The 19,710-nt window shown below is 42.3% G+C and overlaps 2 protein-coding genes across 2 annotated transcripts; both read right to left on the reverse strand.

Moving 5' to 3' along the window:
* Window positions 1-4,940: 4,940 nt before the first annotated feature.
* On the reverse strand, window positions 4,941-11,162 carry cox7a2l (cytochrome c oxidase subunit 7A2 like). The gene is made up of 3 exons (XM_073489624.1): window positions 11,038-11,162; window positions 6,692-6,823; window positions 4,941-5,310 (listed from the first exon to the last, which is right to left on the reverse strand). The coding sequence occupies exons 1-3, from the start codon at window positions 11,107-11,109 to the stop codon at window positions 5,170-5,172; spliced, it is 345 nt and encodes a 114-aa protein (XP_073345725.1). The 5' UTR covers window positions 11,110-11,162; the 3' UTR covers window positions 4,941-5,169.
* A 2,998-nt stretch (window positions 11,163-14,160) lies between these two features.
* Window positions 14,161-17,733, reverse strand: kcng3 (potassium voltage-gated channel, subfamily G, member 3). The gene is made up of 2 exons (XM_073489949.1): window positions 17,076-17,733; window positions 14,161-15,795 (listed from the first exon to the last, which is right to left on the reverse strand). Exons 1-2 carry the CDS (start codon window positions 17,699-17,701, stop codon window positions 15,150-15,152), a joined length of 1,272 nt encoding a protein of 423 aa, XP_073346050.1. The 5' UTR covers window positions 17,702-17,733; the 3' UTR covers window positions 14,161-15,149.
* Between the last annotated feature and the right edge of the window lie 1,977 nt (window positions 17,734-19,710).

Genomic DNA, 19,710 nt, shown 5'->3' on the forward strand with positions numbered 1-19,710 from the left:
AGGACCAACCAATCGTATCATAAAGGACACAGTGGTGAGTGTTGAAGCTATCTCCAGAGATAAACCTCAGTGGTGGTAAACACAATCTAAGTGTGGAGGCAGCAGCGTGTCAGTAAATCACATATGCACAGTGCAGAACTGACTTGAAAGTTGATTCAACAATCCTCTTTCTGCAAATCAAAAGAAAGCTCATTTTTCATTCTTTTGCCAAAAGTTATGCCTCGCTTGAGAAAATATTTTGTCCTAACACACATTTAATGGTGTCCTTTTATGGACAGCAACTTTTCCCGACTCTATCAGCAAATATTGATGAGGAGGCACTGCGGCCCCTGAGAATAATTCTCTTTCTAATCATGATTGCTGCCTGGGTCCAATCATTAAACAGATAGACTGAAGAAATATAAAGTCGTGGACAGAATACAAATGGCAGAACTAAGACGTTCAGTATATGATAGTAAATCTTCCCCCAGAGCTGGTGGAGTGTTGGGCCTGTCCACCGTGAATGTTCCCTGATCTTCCCTGCACAATTTACCATATTCTGCTTTGAATGCACAATATGTCATCTCTGCGGCGGGAGGCGTAACCACTGCAGCTGCACAGAGCCGGCTAGAGAGCGTTGGGTGCAGAGCCAGGCCTTCTGGAGGAATAAACACCTGCAGTCACAGCGGATTCTGCTCTGATCCAGATCCGTTTATTGACGTGAGGAGAGCTCAGAGATTACTTTTAAACTTTGTGGATTAAAAAAGTGGATTTATCTTCGCTCCTGTTTATCAATCTGACTGCGGCAGCGATCCGCAGAGGTGACCTCCATTGTCAGGTCTTCATGTTCTGTGATGTTGACTGCTGACTGAAGCTGGAGGGGAAAGTACTTTATTACAAGAATGACATTACAGAAATGAAGAGAGAGAACCGGAGTGCCTGGTGAGTGCTGAGTTTAGTGGGAATTGACCTGAATTCAAACGGTAAAGTCATTTGGCTGTTTGGGGTGAAAAACACTCAAATTATCCGACGGTAAAACTCACAAAACGCCCTGTTGTTGGTGTTCACACGATTAAACAACAGTTATTACTGATAAAAATCTATATGACGTAATTCAGGCACAAACGTTCACAGATGAGGGAATGTTTTAGAGTTTTATTTGTGCTAAGTTTAGTCTCCTTTGCCGATTTAGGTTCTGACTCCCCTTCAGTGGTTTTATCAGATTTCACCAGGACTGTGTCGTATTTCTACAAAAAATGCATATGCCGATAATTCTAAATAATAGTAATTGAATAGTTATCACATAAAAATGAAACACTAGGAGTTGCTCGTAGTGCAAGGCATTAACATCTTCTCTCCCTTACACATCTGGTGCTGCTGAGGAAAATGTCAGTATCTGTAAAGACGGATGACATTTTCAATCTTCCACCACCAAGTCACACCCATCCTCCTCCATTGTAACAACCTTCTTCTCACACTCTCATCCTCCCCCTCCTCACACCCGTCTAGCTTCCTGCGTATGTTTCTCCTTTTGCCCCCAGTTTCCTGTGTTCGCATCCCCCCCCCATGTGCGTACCTCATTAACAGTTGGAGTGCTGCCTTATTGAGTGATAAACATGTTATTGCAGAGCTCTCGTGTCTCTTCTGTCAGGTCTAAGAGCGTCTACAAAAGAGTCTATTGTTACAGAGGGATGCTCAAGTGGGCTGTCGTGACGCAGCAGGGATGAGGGAGATGGAAGGGTGGAATCAAGGGGATGCTGAAGTATTCCTCAATGCAAAGCAGATACGAGGCTTATAAACAAAACAAGTGGGAGGATGGTGACTGAAAAACTGGGAAACGTAGTCTTGAAGGGAAGGAATGAGCCGGGGATTCCTCGTTGAAACTAATGAACAGCACGAAAACAGCCCGTTGTACACCTTAAATTCAAGAGATCACTTTCAGGTATGTTGCTAAGTCGTTCCTGAGGACTCTCAAGGGGTCACAAACTATATCTTTGGGGTCGAGAGATTTTTAGCCACACTTACTGCGTAGCTCAAGGGATGGCACGGTCGGCCTTTGATTCAGACTGTTGTATGGATTGCCATGAAATGTTGTGACATTCATAATCCCCAGAGGATGAATCCCGACCGACTCCGCCAATCCTTTAACTCTTCATCCATTAACTAACTTTTCCACAGAATGACATTGGTGGTTTTGAGTGAAATGTCTCCACGACTATCGGATGAATTGCAACGAGATGACAGAAGTGTAAATTCTAACTGTAAACAAGTAGAAATTCACAATATCTGCAACCAGTAACGCCCATGAATCCCCAGTTTAATGTACCTTTTTGTTATAGGCCGAGGTTGAGGTTGAGGTTGTTGAGGTGCGTCCAACTTTCCGAGTTGGAAATCTGAATTCAGGGGGCGTTCCAGCTGTAAGTGCCGACCAGGAACTTGGACATTTTGACTTTCGACACCTTTTTGCAATAGGCTGCTCCCATCGCCACCCTTTATCGTTTTTGATAGGTCACACCAATTGCTGTGCCCCCTTTTAGCAAATTGGCATGAACGCAAACACACACTTTCACACACACTTCACCTCCACACCAAATTTCAGCCTTTTAGGGAGAAAAGCGTGGCTGCCAAAAGGTGCGGCGTTTATGTGGACCGACTGATGAAGAATGCACTTTTTCCATTGTCAGAAAATACAGATTTTAACAGGAGCATTCAAGAGTTTTTTTTTTATTCACAGAGGAAAACTTTCCTCTAATTTGATTGTGAAATGTCAGATTCCTTTACTTTTTGTTTTTAGCTTCTAAAAAAATATGTAAATGAAACCATCTCGGGAGGGAACAGCAGTGCCTGCGATTCGTCTCCATATGAAAGCTGTGAGGTTCAACTGGTCAACAGAGTCTTATAGTCATTTCTAACGCCAGATAGACAGTTGCACAAAAATAAAGACCCCCAAGCCCTGAAGGCATGTTTCCATGGTAACAATAACATATTTACGATTGACAAACTAAGGAGGAAATATTGGCTCGACTGTGGTTTGTGAATGTTATGGAATAAGCAATGAATAGGTCAAGGTAAAGGTGTATATGTAAATATCTTATTCTTCCGCTGTTAATTGAACCATTACTCAACACGGCACAGCTCATGTTTCCAGTGTGGACATTATGGAGCCTCACGCTTTGTGTACTGAGCTGTAAGTGCATTTATTTGCCTTGATTACATTGGAAATTAGTGTCGTTCCAGACAATCACTTGGGTACATACGTTATGCCATAATCACACTTTACATTAATTATTCAGAAACCAGTATGCACTCCATCTTCTCTCTTCTGTCTTATTTGGAGGGTTTTTTGCCTTCAGTCTGGTCTTCAGGAGTGAAACATTTGAACAGATTGATTGAGGTCAGGGGCCTGACCTACATACTCTCAACTGTCTGGCCATGAAAAAAAAAACCTCATTGATTGCCTTGTGCGTGCGTGTGTGTAGGATTGCGGTCCTGCTGTGCCGGCCTCAAATTGGGAACGGCACTGAATTTAAAGTGAAACCGAGTATGAGGTTTAAAGGCAGCAAAGAGTTGATGAAACAACATCACACCGACACAATGACTTCACTGTACGTGTGTGTACCATGTTACGTGGTCGTGCTGTGTGCAACTTGATTACGGCACCAATCAGTTAAATCAGTGGAGGCCACCTCTTATGAGTGTTCATGTGACCCTGACCCCTCACCGCATGATCAATACCAGCACACAGAAGCCGCAAGGGCAAGTTTTAAACAAACCACACACTGCAACCAATCGACCAAGGTCTTCTTAAAGATGATGGTGATTAAAGCATTGGGCATGTCCAGTGCAACAGCCTATTGTGGTATAACTGGTGATCATGGCAGCACCAGAAGTAAATGGGGGTCTATTCTGTGCCGAGACCGACCCTCAGTCCAAGTTTCGTGGAAAACCGTTCAGTATTTTTTGCGTAATCCTGCAGACAAACCAACAAATGGACACGGGTGAAAACATACAATCCTCGGCGGAGATAATAAAGTTGCAAAAGACAAAAAACACATCAAGGCAAGAGACACTGCGATCATCATCTGTGCTCAGCAGCTTGATGTGGGACTGCCAGCATATCGGTCTGAAACAACCTCCCTTCCCTTCTGAACTCGGCGTGAAGCATCTGACATCACACCAGGGCCCACACATATAAATACTGTATGAGACAGTACTTAAGCCAAGTGAGCAGCAGCTATGTTCCAGACCGGGTGTCTCCATCATGCTTGCTCTCTCTTTCTCTCTTGCACACACATGCTTATCACTGCGCTACTTCAAGCCTGTCGGTGGCCGTAAGCATAAAGAAATCTTTACATCCCCGCTTCTATTTTAGCATTTGTAGCAGCTGGGAGAGACGCCACAGCTCTCCAGCCTATACATAATTTCATACATGATGTCCATGCATCTGTGGGTTGATTGGCAATAATGACACCTCTACTACAGGAAGTGCTATTTCAGGGACTGAAGCCGCATTTCCACGGCAGCAATGTTCCCAAAGGAAAAGGAACATTTGGAGGAACTCAACACAACAGGGACCCGGGTATAAATTAAGGTCCAGGAAGATTACTGCATACGCCAGAAACTCCTTGCTTGTGGGGTCGTTCTCTCCATAAGAACAGGAACTTCGGGGTTTGGGCTTGCAGCGCTTACAGTGGCCCTAATCCCCTTCGTACATCGTTGTATATTGTCGCACGCAGAAATCACATTTAAAAATAGTCTCTTTTTCACATGACAGTCGACTTATTTGCCTAATCTTGGTGGAAACACAGACAACAAACGGTTGAAGGAACCTTCTAGTTTTTTGAAAAGTAGTTCCTGGCATTAACATTACCAGGTGCTTTGGGAGGAAATGTGGCAATATAAACAGAAGACATCAAGTTGAAGACAAACAAAAAGCAAAAAGACTCAGACTCAGAGCATGGTTTACCTTTGTTTCCCCTTAAAATTTATTAACTTAGACATCTTTTTGACAAAGAAAACAAACATTATTATTGTTATGATTGGCGTGATGGTCGGACAGAAATTAATTCTCATCTAAGAGTCCCAAGAGGTGGCGTGGCGAGGGCAGATGGACACCGGGAATGTTGGGTCGATGGGGTACAGCAGCAACGTGTCAGAGGTGTTACAGAAAAGATCCTGGGTTAGCGTTGGTCACTTGTTGTTGGGCTGGGCTGCGATGTAAAGAGCCACCAGACAGTAGAGAGCGCCTCCTACAGTGAGAGCCATGGTGGTGCGGTACAGGAGCCTGTCGGGAACTCCACGCTTCAGGTGAATGGGAATACCGTCTGATGACTGAGAGAAACAGGAGGGGGAGGGCGGGGGGTAGGGGAGTGTTGGCGCAAGAAAGAAAGAAGGAAAACATGAAAAATACAATAATTGAGTCGTAACAGAAGGTACAGGGCATTCTGAGCAATTTTCTGCATTAGAAAGGCTTCAACATGTTTAATTATTTGGGTCTGAGGGCAATGTTCCTGTAGCTATGTATCAACCTCTTTTTCTCTTTGACGACGCACCAAAAACCCCAAACTGCCGACCACTTCTGCAGGTTTTGGAAATCATTTTCTTCTTCAATATTGTGAAAACATGCACAGTTTTTTCTTCAAAAATATTGTCAGAACAAGAAACACCGAATTGACAGTCTTATTATAAGAACAAAGGTTTTCTACTGACTGCAATTTGCTTTTGAAGGCCAGAGTTTCTATAAAGAAAAAAAGGATATTCAAATTTGAAAACAGCAGCAGTCGATACTGTAATTTCCATTTGTGTGACTGATTGCTCTCCCCCACTCCAGGGTCTCTTATTATTTCGCTCTGTGCCTCTCGTGTGATGAATACTGAGGGTGAAAGCAAGAGACCATAAAGACCAGAGTGAAATAAATGCCAGTCAGCACCGAGAACTAATAAACTTTAAGTGCTTTGACAGATAAAGTTCGACCCATTAGACACGTTGACCGGTCCTGAACTCTTATTCTGAAAACTGATTTGATTCATCAAAAGCTAATTCACTGTGTAAACTTCGTGAGTGGAAAAAATCTGGCCGTACTCCTCTGATGGTACCATTTCCCGTGTTTGGAAGTCCTTCTTCCAATTTCGGTGTGTTCGTGAATTTTAAGTTGTAATATTGAAACAAAATGAACGCTTTAAAGAGGATTTGTTGTGTTTTATTGCTCATAACATAACAACACATTGTGAGCTGTTTCAAGATGACACTTTTATATTACAAACTGATTTTGTTCCAAACTTGCTGCTGCACCAGTACATTTCTTAACACCGCTAAAATATTGCTTTCCCTGACTTGTATGGTATGTCAGGGTGTCTGTACACTTATAATAATACAGACACATAGCCAATATGTTTGATAATAAGTTTATGTATGGATGGTGCGGTGACTTGCTCACATGATTGAACAAGGAATCATGGGTAAACTATCATCATTGTTGTTTGATAAAATGTGTTTTCTGCTTTTTACAAATTTTTCTTTGCAAATAATATGTTGGATTCATGTTAGTTTGCATTTTTGAAAACGTTTAAATCTTTGAAAAAAACAAAACAAAACGGACAAAATATTATCAAACAACAGTTTGGCTGTCACCCTAAAGTAACTCGGAGGACCCCCAGTTGAAGACTCAGCCACTTTACGACTGACGTCTATTTCAGTCTGTGTTCTTCATTACCTGGAATAGCCTCTGGAAGTCAGGAACCCTGTTTGCCCCCAAGTACTCCACCGTGGACCCGGCCTCTGACACCACCTTGGTGGGTGAGGCAAAGATCATGGCTGGGGACTCTGGCACGGCTGGCCTCAACCCCTGAGAAAAAAAACAACAACAAAACTGGTCACGGTAATGCCCAATTTCATTCAAAGCTACTGATACAAATGTATTTAACATATTTACAATACCTATAAAACTACTCATCTCCCTCTGACTGACCACCACTCTCTCTTTTCTGTTACTACACTGTCTATTTCAGAAACATATTTTAGTGTATTGTTTAGCTGCAACTGAGAACGTTTGTGAAGTGGCTACAACATTGATCCTGTATTGTGAAAACAGAGCCTGAAAAAACTCCAATCACACTGAAAAACTAAGCAGTACTGATTAAATATGAACCACGATCTTGTTCACTGTATTTCTCCCCATAAATGTTATTAAAAACATATTTTAGTGTTCTGTTTTGCTGTAATACGATATTGTTCAATACCAGCAGGCTGCCATAGTGTTTCCTGTTTCAAAACAGAAAGCCTAAAGGTGAGAGAAGCGAGATTGTGAAGGCAGCGCTTGCTGCACCCTCATTACCACCACTGAGGTGCCCTTGAGCTGCTCAGTGATCAACAGATGAAAAGTTGTACTGGGCAGCTTCCAGGTGTGAATGTGTAACTGTGCGAATATGATCAGGCCTATCAAAAGAAAGCATCACTCTCAGCGAACCCCCCCTCTGAATAAATAAAGGTTAGGAGAAAAAAAAGTGTTTATTGGTCCTGGTTGTTGTAGATTTTCTACCTTTTGAGCAAAAGGAACACCACCACACTTTTCCTCTGGTCATGTAGCACCAATTTAAAAAAATATTTGCCATTTCTACTGCATGGATGGCCCAGTTTTATGCCAGAGCCATCATTTCCAGCCGTGAAATGCCTCTCGAGTGCCTGCTTAGATCATTTAAGAGCACCTCAAGCAGTTCAACTTTCAAAACAAGAGTGTATTAACATGCAGGCCTTTTTTGTATTCAGTTGTTCAATGTCTGGGCTTGTCAAACGCAGCCAGACCTTTTTACTGGGAAATTATCATTAGCTGTTAAGCCAAACGAGACGTACACTGTGGTGTTAATGAAGTACAAGCGTGCCTCTTTAATATCCTCTCACATGGAAGAAGCTTCTCACCCACCTTGGCTCTGAAAATTACTGGGAGACCCATTACCTTGTTAAGCGTGTGTGGAGGCAGATAGTGTGGGAGCGGGGAAATTAAATCTGACATATAAAAAATGCAGAGGCACTGACAGCAGATTATTTTTACTTGCCATTTGAGAGAAGGCTTAACTAAATGTGTTCACAGCGGGAACACATATTTGTGATTTACACCTGAAAACACGGACCATTCACCTTTGTTGTGCTGCTCCTGTGTAACCTGTTATTGCAGACGGATGTGAACTGTGCCCGGTGTCTTGTGGGAGCTCCCTCACCTTTTACCACACGCATGCAGGTTAGACATGGCCTGAAGGTGTGTGACTTGAGGTGTGATTGTTCTTGTTTGTATTTTTTTAGTCTTTTGACGGACTAACAGCCTTTCTATTGATCGTGCTCATTTATCAATCTGCCGAGCGTGAGACCCTGGAAGGACAGATTGAGTTGAGGTCACGTGACCAGCTTTAAAGGTGATAATTGCTGAGTGCAAGTGGGAAAAGATGCAGTTGCCACGGTTGCTGTTGTAAAGAGGCAAACAAATTACTGGCAAAGGTGAGATTTTCTATTACCCTCTAACAGCGACAGAAATTAGGTTCAGGCACGGGCTTTTTTCCCCAGCATGCTCAGTGAGCGCCAGTGTTTCATAGGAAAAGCAGGTCTTTATTCAACGTTTTGTTCGTTCAGTTCTTTTGATGTATTTAACAATAACACTTATTTATTACCTTGGCTCTGATTGTTTCTGAGTGCAATGGCATTTTTCTCTGCTAAGGTTTAAGAATTGGGTTGGGACAGCCAATTTAATTTTCTTTAAGCTGCAATAGACAACATTTTTGCTTTAACTTATCATTCTGAAGTAAATACTGATTGCAGTGTAATGGCTGAAACATTACAAACAACACACTCACTTTGCTAATCAGCCTCCCGTGGGGCTGGATTTTTCCCGCATAAACAATGGCTGAATTCGGGCGCAAAGGAACCATGTTTCCCCGTTTGGTTGTTGATGAATGCAGAGCAGCTAGCCTTCAGATTTACACTGCTGCCGTTGCAGCTAAGAGAACAGCGATTAGAATATGGATTAATCTATTGACATTTATCACATATAATATTCAATCGATAAAATCCATTTCACTGGGTGGCAAGTGAACAGACAGAATTGTAAACTACACGGACTAATTAACAGATTTTTTGCAGAGGCTGAATCCAACACCTGTCAGTATTATGAATATGAAATTAAAGTTTATCACAGCGTCTCATCACCTGCTGCTGTTTGTTTATCTGCTAATAGAGAATAAATGTCATGCCTGACACCTCATATGCCGCCAGTACTATAATCAGCTTACGTGATAAGTGACACGACGGCAGGACCAAATGGAGAGAAACCACGGCTCTGTGTGACTGAGCTGTTGGGACGCTGTTCATGATGAGTATTTATTTACAAAAACCAATAAAGTTTATCAGTTTGAACTGTTGTTTTTGTGCTGTATTTAACTGAATATATGTCAGAATTATTGCAAATCAATGCATTCTGTTTTTATTTACATTTTACACAGCGTAACAACTAAGGATTCAAATTTTAAGCAATTTCTTTAATTGATAGCAGGCTGCCTTAACAATTGATTATCAGTTAATCATTAATAATGTATTAAATGTTGGATATTTTTATGTTAGAAAACTGTTTTAACCACCGACTTGATCTATGTTCGATGCAAAATCAAAGTATGCTACATCAGGAGCTAAAAGAACAGATAAAGTAAACACAGAGTTACTTGAATGATAAACTAAATAACACAAAACAATGACCACATTTTAATTAATGAGCCCGACCAACACTGGCTTTTTGGAGCTGATACTGATACCAATACTCGAGAGTAAATAAATAACGATATTGACATATTGGCCAGTATTCTAAGATTCACATAACATATACATAAACGTACATTTTTTGCAATGATCCCTCAAATGTGGTTCTCAGACGCTTGGCGCAAAGCTACATTGTCTACATTGTTGTCTCTTTCTTTTTCTGAGAGAGTCTGTAACTATGACTGTAGAAAAGCAGGCAACAATTACACTGAACTGAAATAGTAAACTTCACTGGGAATTTAATAATTATATATTATATAATTATCACCTCAGGCAACTGTTTCTACATTATAATCTCTAAATGAAAAGATTTCATATTGGCGCATTTTGTGTGACAGGCCAATATCGGCCGACCATCATTAAGGTGCATCACCACCACCTGTGACGACAAAGTGAGAAGGATAATTAAACTCGAATGATTTAAAAGAATATTGAGACACAGTCAAAGTCTACACTTTTTCTTCAAGTGTAAAGAGGCTAGAAAAGAGAATACTTGAGTAAACTACAAATACAGTAGCTCATATTTGAGCTAAAGAACTTCAAAAGGGACATTTTCCTTCCACTAAGAATAATTAAATGTCGGATAAGTGACTTCCAAATGGAGGCAGAGGGGAGCTTGAACGCAGCCTAACCCTCTATAATGGAATAACAAGTAGGCTGCAGTGTAAAGGACAGAGCAGCAATAACAAAGGTCACATCTGGCAGATGCTATGAGAGACTATTGAATTTAGAAAATTGGCTGTAAAGTCACACAAAGGCCAGATCGACACATAGGAAATAGCCTAACCTTTCAGAATAAAGGTTAGATAAAGGAGCTGTGATAAAACACTGATGAACAATGGGGAAAGAAAGAAATAAATAAAGAAAGAGAGGCCGCTGCTTCTGTGTGGTTTGTCTGAAAGTTTCAAAAACGTAAATCACTTTACAAAACTGCTGTTAGAGGACTTTCTGGGACACACTTCATGGAGGAAGTCCAGTTTAGCTGTAACGTTAAACTCCCGTGTAACAAAACCGGAAACGGCCTTTAATAACAGTTATTGTTCAACAGAGAAACAAGTCAGGAAAACAACGCCACGTTTGAGAATTAAAACACAATTATACATCTAACTACACTGGAGACCTTTAACTATCTTCAAGTGGACTGACAGCCCTGGGAGCGACAGTAAAGACAGTAATGGTTCGTTATCCAACACCCGGACATGAAGGTCATCCTCGGCGGTAAACGAGTCTCTTTTAAACCGACACACCGTCTCCAGGACTCACCTGAGGGTTGTAGGCAGCCGTGGGAGCAGACCCCGTCAATTTCTGGGTAATACCGCTGAATTTGTAGTACATTTTCCTGCTGAAGGACGGGGGAGAGTGTCACCCACAACAAAATCAACCGGTTAAGGGTCTTCCGGTTGCGACCGTCGAGGGAAAGTGACGTAGCAGTGAGGTGGCTCGACGCTGCCTGATGAAAATTCAGTATGGGAGTGTTTTTTTTTTTTTAAAAAAGACTGCAATAAAACTTTACTGAAAATCCTTAAATAAATGATAGAGACCTGATACTCAATGTAGATTATGATAGATGCTGTTCATAATAGGCTATGTGGTAAAAGAGAACTGTCTTTTACTGCCTTATCTTTGGTTGATGTCCAGCTCTAGTGTCGTTTCAGGGGAATCTGAATTATAATCAGACATTGTCAAGTGTAAATTCAAAATAGATTTAAGGATTTTGTACTGAAAGATATGCAGAAGAGGTAGCAGTAATTTTTTCAGGCCTTAACAATGTCTGCAGGTCTTACCATCAGCCTCAATAAACCTCCCATCACGCAGAAAGTTACAGCACCCACTACAAAAATTAAATAAATCCCAATCCCCACTGAAGGTTACTCCATTGTCCGTGGTTCACATGGTCTCATTTGCTGAAAAACAAGATCTTTGGTTTCATGTTTACCAGTTTTTGAATGTTACTACTAAAGTACTGTACTTAAGTACAATTTTAAGGTACTTATTTAGATATTTCCCTTTTCAGCTACTTTATACTTTATACACTCTGCAAATATTGTACTTTTACTCCACTACATAGTTACTAGTTACTTTGCAGACTACTTTGTAATCTAATAATCAGTAATCCTGTATTTGGATAAAAAAAAAATACTACAAAAAAAAGAAAAGAAAATCAGATCCCATAATCCACCAGGTCTGTAATCGGTTGACCCGTAATATACAGTAAACGTTCATGTAAATATATGTGTAATTTACTTTTATTTTTGATACTGAAGTAGATTTAATATCAGATACTTTTAGTCAGGTTGGCATCTTTGTCAACATGTAATTGTGTCTATTTCCCGACCCCAGGTTGTCACAGCATGTTTTGTACTATGTCTTAAATACAAATCTTTAAAAACACAAGATTTTACAAGACGTTCAGACCGTAAGTTCTCAGAGACCAAGTGAGTGACTGACAAAACATTTTATAGAAGCTTAAAGTTGTAACAATTTGATGAAAAGCTGGTAGGTTTCATAAAAGACTTCATTTGCACATTCTATAAATTAATCTACTTTATCAGCAAACATAAAAGTTTTGGTAAAAATTGATCATTTCTAAGAAAGAACTGCTTTCATGTTACATTCTTAGTCATGTGGCTGACACAGACACATTTTTAGGTATGCAGATGTCAATCAGTCCACAAATTAAGTCCGACTGAAATATCCCAATGTTTATATGATCAATATCCATGAAATTTGGTACAAATACTTACTGTCCCCAGCAGATAAATCCTACTGACGCTGGTAATCCCCTGACCTTTCCTTCAGCCCCACCATGAGCTTGACATTTTGTGCTTTCACTGTAAATATCGGATGGATTTCCATTGCATTTGGGTCTCCAAAGAGTTCATCCAAATGACTTTCATGATCCTCATCCAGTAGAGTGTCAGAGACAGAATGTGTTCTGGGAGACACCTTACTAAGACATTAAATGTTAGTTTTTCCTTCATTTTTTTCACCCTTATGTGTATTTCTATTTACCATAGGTGTTATAATACAGGGTGAGCAGACTGAGACCTGAAACTCAAGCCTTCAAAGCTCGACGACAGATGGGAAAGCTGCGTAAAAGGTTTGAACCTGGAGAACAGAGTGGCAGCAGTCTGTGATTCAAGTCGTTTACCTTGTATAACAGCACTTTGTGAACCAGACTGAGGCTCAATGTTCACCCCAGTGTGGGTCTGATGAGAGCGCCGAATGCCCTTGCCGGCGGGCTCAGGTGTTCTCCCCTTGAACATTACGGTCCATTGCCTGCAGGACACTTAGAGGTGTAAATAGTATGTCATCACATCCAGACGTATCAAGCCCCATCTGCCGCAGAAGGCCTTATGCACTTATCACTCCTCCCAGCTGGGACAAATGTAAAGGTCCCATATTGTAAAAAGTGAGATGTCTGTTGATTGTTTCTATAATAAAGCAGGGCCAGGTGCTGTATGAATACTGTGACCTCAAAAACGTCAATCCAAGGAAAAATTCACACAGCTCGTATTCAGATGAGCTGAGACATCAGTGAGGTTGTGGTGTCAAAACGATATAGTCGCTGCCCTCAGCCAATCCCCCAACATGAGACCTTTAATTCATTAAGAAGGTTATTTTAGGTCAAAAACCTGAGATCAATATTCCTACACAGTGAGAGCAGAAGATGGAGTCTAACAGTTAAATGTTTTACCATTTTGTGGTAGAGTTTGATTTGTAATGAGTCATTATTACACATTCAAAGACATTTTGCTCGGAGTAATTTTATTATAAAAGCTCAGACATCGATCACATTAATTACAAGTTCCTATTCTACAAATGAAAAAGTTTCTGATTGATGGTTTCAATCAGGCCCGGCCAAAAATTCACTGGGCTATAAGCAATGCTACCGAGTTTAGGAAATTATGAGCGGAAGGGAGGGTGACAAAAATATGGATTATCTTTTGCTTTTTTGTGACTACTTAAAAAGCACATTGATAACACAACAACAAGGATATTGAGATATGTACTGTCTACAATACATACTAAACTCATACAAGGCTGCGAGGTTTAATGAGGAGATAACAAACGTGGGGACGGACAGATAATGAACAGACTCGTTAATTATTTAATTTCCTTTGCAAAAGAAGAGCAAGGGCTCCGTGTGTGTGTGTGTGTGTGTGTGTGTAAAAAGAGGATGGTTGATGGCAACAGGAGGAAGAGGAGTGGAGAAAGACTGTTGTGTGGGAGAGGTGTTGACTTGTTTGTTTGGATCATGTGTCTCCTCAACAAATCATATCATCTTGGCAGACCATGGACAAGGCGAACATGTCTGAATCATGAATGTCAGAGCCGTCATCTGTGACATCCTCTACTACTCTTTTTCTTTTTTTTTTCTCTCTCTCTCTCTTTCGCTTTTCAGGAATTTCAGCTAATCCCCGAGAGGTAATTCGACCAAGAATGGCAGAACAAAAATGCTGCCTCCCAGTCAGGAGATGTGTATGTGCGCATGTGGCCTATTTGTGTGCACAATAATCAACCGCCATCATGATTGACATGCTGGAGGACGAGGTTGCCTTGGAGACGCAGAAATACAAAATGCCTTACATTCTGGCGCAAATGGAGAGGCAAAACACACACTTCATCTTCATCTATTCATTCCTTGTGTGCAGGCTCGCTCCACGTTCTGACATCGCTGTCATTTTTGTCCCATGATCTTTTATTCTCCACTTCACACTGCGTCTGCCATGTGTCGTAGTATCTGTCGCCCTTTTATTTGTCTGACACCTTGTAGTCCTCGCTGACCTGTCTCCATATTTCATTATCGTTGGCTTAAGCCCCTCCTGCACGCCAAACCCTCGGCACCCACTTGTTGGCTCCTTTTCTCTGTTTCACAGGTTTAACAGAATGCATCTAGGTCACACATCAATCTTGTGTAACTTGTCCCATCTGGGTGCAAGGCTTAGACAAAGTGAAAGGCTGACAGCCAGACAAACACAGAGCATTCGATGCATCACACAAAAAAAGCAGCCGTCTCTGCCAATGTTGTAACCATGGGGATGCAGTGTAAACAGAAGCCACTGGATAGACTGCGCCTGTGCGTGTTTAATAAATAATTATTTGGGTATTTTCTATTCTTCTGCCCATGCAGAGCATGCTGGTTGAAGACTGACGATCATCAGCACAACAGGCAGGAGCTGGAGCGACCAAATAAAACCAGGTGCAGCTCAGGCAGGGAACAGGGCAGGGCACAGCGTTGATCATTATTTCACAAAGCGATCAGCAGATCCACTGGTTTGTTGAGTTTCTTTCTGGTTGAGGCTCATTATTTCACAATGGGAGCAGCGGGTCCACTGGTTTGTTGAGTTTCTTCCAGAGCCATGAATGCGTGTTCACTGCAGTATGTCCGGCGCTAGGCTGCGTGCACACCTGGCAGAGCGCAGCTTGAGTTCATGGTAGCACTGTACAAAACTGTGGTAGATGAATGTGATGGGCAGTGCCAGCAGAACGATGCCACTCACCACGCACATTCCCCCGAGCACCCGCCCCCCGACTGTCACAGGATACACATCCCCGTACCCCACCGTCGTCATGGAAATGATGACCCACCAAGCTGCAGCCGGGATGCTGGCATAATCCGGGTTCTGCGTCCCTAAATCCAATCCGTGCTCCAGCAGCTGGGCCAGAGCGCTGTATATCGCCATGGCAACGCAGACAAACACCATCAGCATTACCATCTCCCGGTAGCAGCGTGTGAGCGTCAGCCCCAGTGTCTGCAGGCCCATGAAGTGTCTGGCGAGCTTCATGAGCCAGAACACCCGCATCATCCTCAGCACCCGCAGGATCACCCCAGCAACCCCGAGCCCGGCACCTGGCATCCCTGCACGGGCCATCGCCATGGTGACATAGTAGGGGGTGATGGCAATCACATCGATGATGTTGAGCGGCCGGCGGAGGAATTCCCACTTGTTTCTGGCCACCAGAAAGCGCAATATGCACTCTGCTGTGAACCAGCCAATACACACGGCCTCGACTATCCTGCAGAGGAGAAAAATTAGAGTGTAAACAGGAAATGTCAGAGGAGCTACACAGAGATATGGACGATATGAGGCTGATATAAATTATGGAAAATAAGGAAGACATCTGGGTTGAGACGAGTAAACAAAGACAGGAGGAGAGACGATGCTGGGAAACTGCACAGAGGGGGGGGATTCAAAGCCTCCAAAGAAAGTGTGACACAAGCGCCCCATTACCCCATTGATTAGCACAGCATAGGCAATCAAACTGAATTACAGAGAGGTGGTGCTCGTATTTGGAGCAACGAGGCCGAGCAAAAGATCTCGGAGCCAAAGGATAACTGCATCAGCACAATTAGACCAAACCAAATTACAAAAATCTTAGAGCATGCGAGAGAATTGTATCATCCACAGGCATGAAACTAAATTGGAATCCTCTTGACCCCGAGTATAAACTGCACTATTAGTCGATTACCTAACCACTGCAACCGATCCAAAACTATATCCAGCCTGAGTGAACATAACCTAGCCTTATATAGAGAAAAGGCCGCCTCAGGGTTCTTACAGAGGACAGGCCGCGGCCAAAATAATGTGGAAAGAGAGGTGCACTTTTTCATCCTGGAGCCAAAATAGCTGACTCAGATAGGAGGTGATTCCTGTAAGTGTCTTAAATCATTTTTTGCTTGCTTACACTAATATATAATCCCTCAGCACACCTTCTTCTATCAGTTTATTACCCACTGGAATATTGTGCATCATCAGGCATTCATCTGGTATGTTTGTCCTCCTTGTGTACCATGCAGTGTAAACTAACCACGCCAATAAAGATATTCAAATGACCAGTGAAGAGGAGGGGAAGAGGCTCAGGAGGAAGAGTGGGCTTTTTTCTGTGTAATAATTAACACTACACTTTTTGTAGATGCTATGGATTGGTTATTGATCGGCTTCCTTGGGAGCTTCCCTGACATGTGAGGATACTAATGTTTAATGTGCTGCCTGAAACTTGTCATTACTGTATTGACTTCCAATCACTAAACACAAGGACAAAGTCCCCATATCTGTTTCCTGTCTTTATATATCCAATGATTTCAAAGTAAAGAGTTGATTTTTGACTTTTTATGTAAAAAAAAAACATGCATGCATCATCTTCTGGGTGATAAACCGAGTTTGACCGCTGCCTTGAACGCATCATTGCGCACGTTTGAGATCCTTTATCACAATAACGTATCCTTCACATGAAGTCACATCTGACTTTTACGCACCCGTCTGCGCCCCTCTATTCCTCTAAACTTTCTCGCCTACCTGTGCTCCTCCACGGTCGTCCTCTTGGCTGTGTCCCAGTCCGGCAGGGTGCTCGCACACAGCATGATCATAGAAACGATCACAAAGATCACGGACACCGAAGCCAGAAGCTGCGCCCCGAGCGAGGAGTTGGGTTCCTCGAACGCCTTGCGCATCTTCTCGAGCCATTTGGCGCGACCCGTGAGCGCAGTCCGTTGCACCGGGTCGCCCGGGCTGTGAGGCTCGTCCCCCGACAATCTGAGGTCCTCCTCGGACAGAGTGTCCAGTCCGATCTCGGACATCCTGTCGTCCAAACGCTTCTGGCAGCAAGAGTCCAAGTGCGCGCTCTCCAGCCCCCAGTAGAGCATCTCTGAGTAGAAGGACAGCTCACACACTCCGGGGACGAAGCGGAGTTTGCCGGAGCGCACGTACAGCATGATGAACACAAAAGCCTGAGCGTGGCGGTCGAAGAAGAACTCATTCCGGTCCCGGTCGTAGTCGTCGCACAGTTCAAGGACCTCTTTCTCGGTTGCGCAGGCATGCAGGCGGCTGACGCGCCGGAGAGGGAAATCCCTGATCACCTCACGGGTGAAGGCGTACCGTGTCCCCCCTACGTTGAGCACGCAGATGCTCTTCCCGAACTTCATCTTGGCAACCTGTAACCAGACTAAAACTCCTCTCCAGCGTCCACTCCCCCTTCCATAACAGGAGTTTTTTGGGGCACTTGCGGGGCCACAGTCACCCCTGGCTGTCCCCCGGGGCGTGGCTCTCTCTGAGTGGAGGTGGCACTGCGTTGAGCTCCGTGGCTGATGGAAACTCTTCCCTCTGTCCCTCACTCCTCTTCTTCTCCCTCTGTAGCCTGTAGAGGAGACTCTCCACCCCAGTCAGGGGGAGCCAATCCCATCAATGATGTCACATGCGCGCGCGCATGGACACATGCACAGAAAGAGGAAAACTCATACAGAGACACACATTCATCTCCAGATGTAAAATAGTCCATAAATATTTGCTTTACATTTATATTTCAACATGATTTGTAGTGTTTTACTGTTTTGAAATCGTATTCTCGTGGTTGAGGTTGCTGATGTTGTGTCACAATATGTTGTCCTGTAACAAGTGAGTTTCTTTTGTACTGTAGTGATAATTTTCTCAACAGAGATGTTTTTTCTGCAAATGTAGATTCACTTATAGCCAACTCTGGCTCTGCACTGTAAACAAACAAGCAAATAAATAGATAAACAAACATAAACAAAATTATTGTAGTAACTCTTGTTATTTCATGTATCCTGGACTTTAAGGTGCGATATATAAGAATCTGCCACCAGTTGAATTCATACTCCAAACATATAGAGTGGTGTAGCCGTGACGTATTTCTGTCGGCTAACCCGGATGTTAGCATCGCCCTGGTTCCCTCGACAAAACGCCTGTGAGATTTTTTAATTCGATTTTTGAATATCGCTCAAAATAAGCTCTGTGACAAACACTTTATGGCGAGGACAAGGGAATCGGATGTGCAAAAAATGCTAACTTATTTCCTGGTTTTAGGACTACAAACTACAGCACTCTATAGGGGGCAGCATTGCACCAAAGTAACCGCTAACTGCTGCTAACTATAGTTGTCATTAGCGAGTTAGCTCAGCTAGCTATGCAGCTAGCAGTAGCATTAGCTTGCTCTGCCCAGACTGGACTATTTAGAGTTACAAAGTGATTTCAGGCTAGCTGGTTAGCATGCTAACTTCAGTAGATCTCTCATTGAGAGCCGAGATCACGCCGCTTCCTGTTTCCCTCTTAAACATTGTAGAGCTGCTCCTGTGTATTATTAACTACCCTTTCACATAACTGCAGTTGTCATAAATGACCAGATTTATTGAGAGTTTCGCCTTTGTTAATACTTTTCCTGTGCCGAGGCGGCGGCCATGTTGGTGTCTGTGATGACTGAGCAGTTTCACACAAAACTAGATGGTGTTTGACTTTATTTAAGACAAACAGTGACTTGAAAAAATGTCTTTTAAACTCGCAAACATTACAGCGCAATTCACAACACAACTCAAATGGGATGAAAAATGTACTTTTCTCTCCCCATTGACTACTGAACACTATTTTTTATATATACGGTCCCATGAGGTTCACCAGAAGGGCCGGTTAATCATTCATTGTTGGACGTTTATCCATTAGACAACTGTTTTAACCACTGACTTGATTTATGTTTGATGGAAAATCAGAGTAGACTGCATTAGGAGTTAAAAGAACAGATAAAGTAAACACCAAGTTACTTAATAATATAGTAAATAACACAACAAAAGACTTGATTTTGATTACGGAGATCCTGTCTCCTGTCTGTTGCTGTTCAACAACTGGAACAACAAACTCCAAGCTATATTGACGCAACTAAATGTAATAATATCAGCTTATAGACCGTCTTTTTGTATTTAAAAAAACAAAACAAATTACTTGTATTTTAATGAAATACATAAACTCATAAGAGTATTTTGTATTTTATTTTGATATGTTAAAGCAAGTATTTGTAATTGTAGTAAGATACTTTTTTGGATGTATTTGTGCCCCTTTCTGATTGTCGGTTAATACATTTTTTTTAATCGGTGGAAATCTTAACAGCGATTAATCGATTAATGGTTAATCATTCCTGCCTGTGTCC

The sequence above is a fragment of the Pagrus major genome, chromosome 20 (genome assembly GCF_040436345.1).
Source record: "Pagrus major chromosome 20, Pma_NU_1.0".
NCBI lineage: Eukaryota > Metazoa > Chordata > Actinopteri > Spariformes > Sparidae > Pagrus > Pagrus major.

Coding starts and splice junctions, on each gene's coding strand:
- cox7a2l (XM_073489624.1), bottom strand. CDS start 11,109: ATGTACTACAAATTCAGCGGTATTACCCAGAAATTGACGGGGTCTGCT. Junction 6,824..11,037: donor CGGCTGCCTACAACCCTCAG/GTGAGTCCTGGA, acceptor TTTTTTTCTCAG/GGGTTGAGGCCAGCCGTGCC. Junction 5,311..6,691: donor ACTTCCAGAGGCTATTCCAG/GTAATGAAGAAC, acceptor TGTTTCTCTCAG/TCATCAGACGGTATTCCCAT.
- kcng3 (XM_073489949.1), bottom strand. CDS start 17,701: ATGAAGTTCGGGAAGAGCATCTGCGTGCTCAACGTAGGGGGGACACGG. Junction 15,796..17,075: donor ACGACCGTGGAGGAGCACAG/GTAGGCGAGAAA, acceptor TCTCCTCTGCAG/GATAGTCGAGGCCGTGTGTA.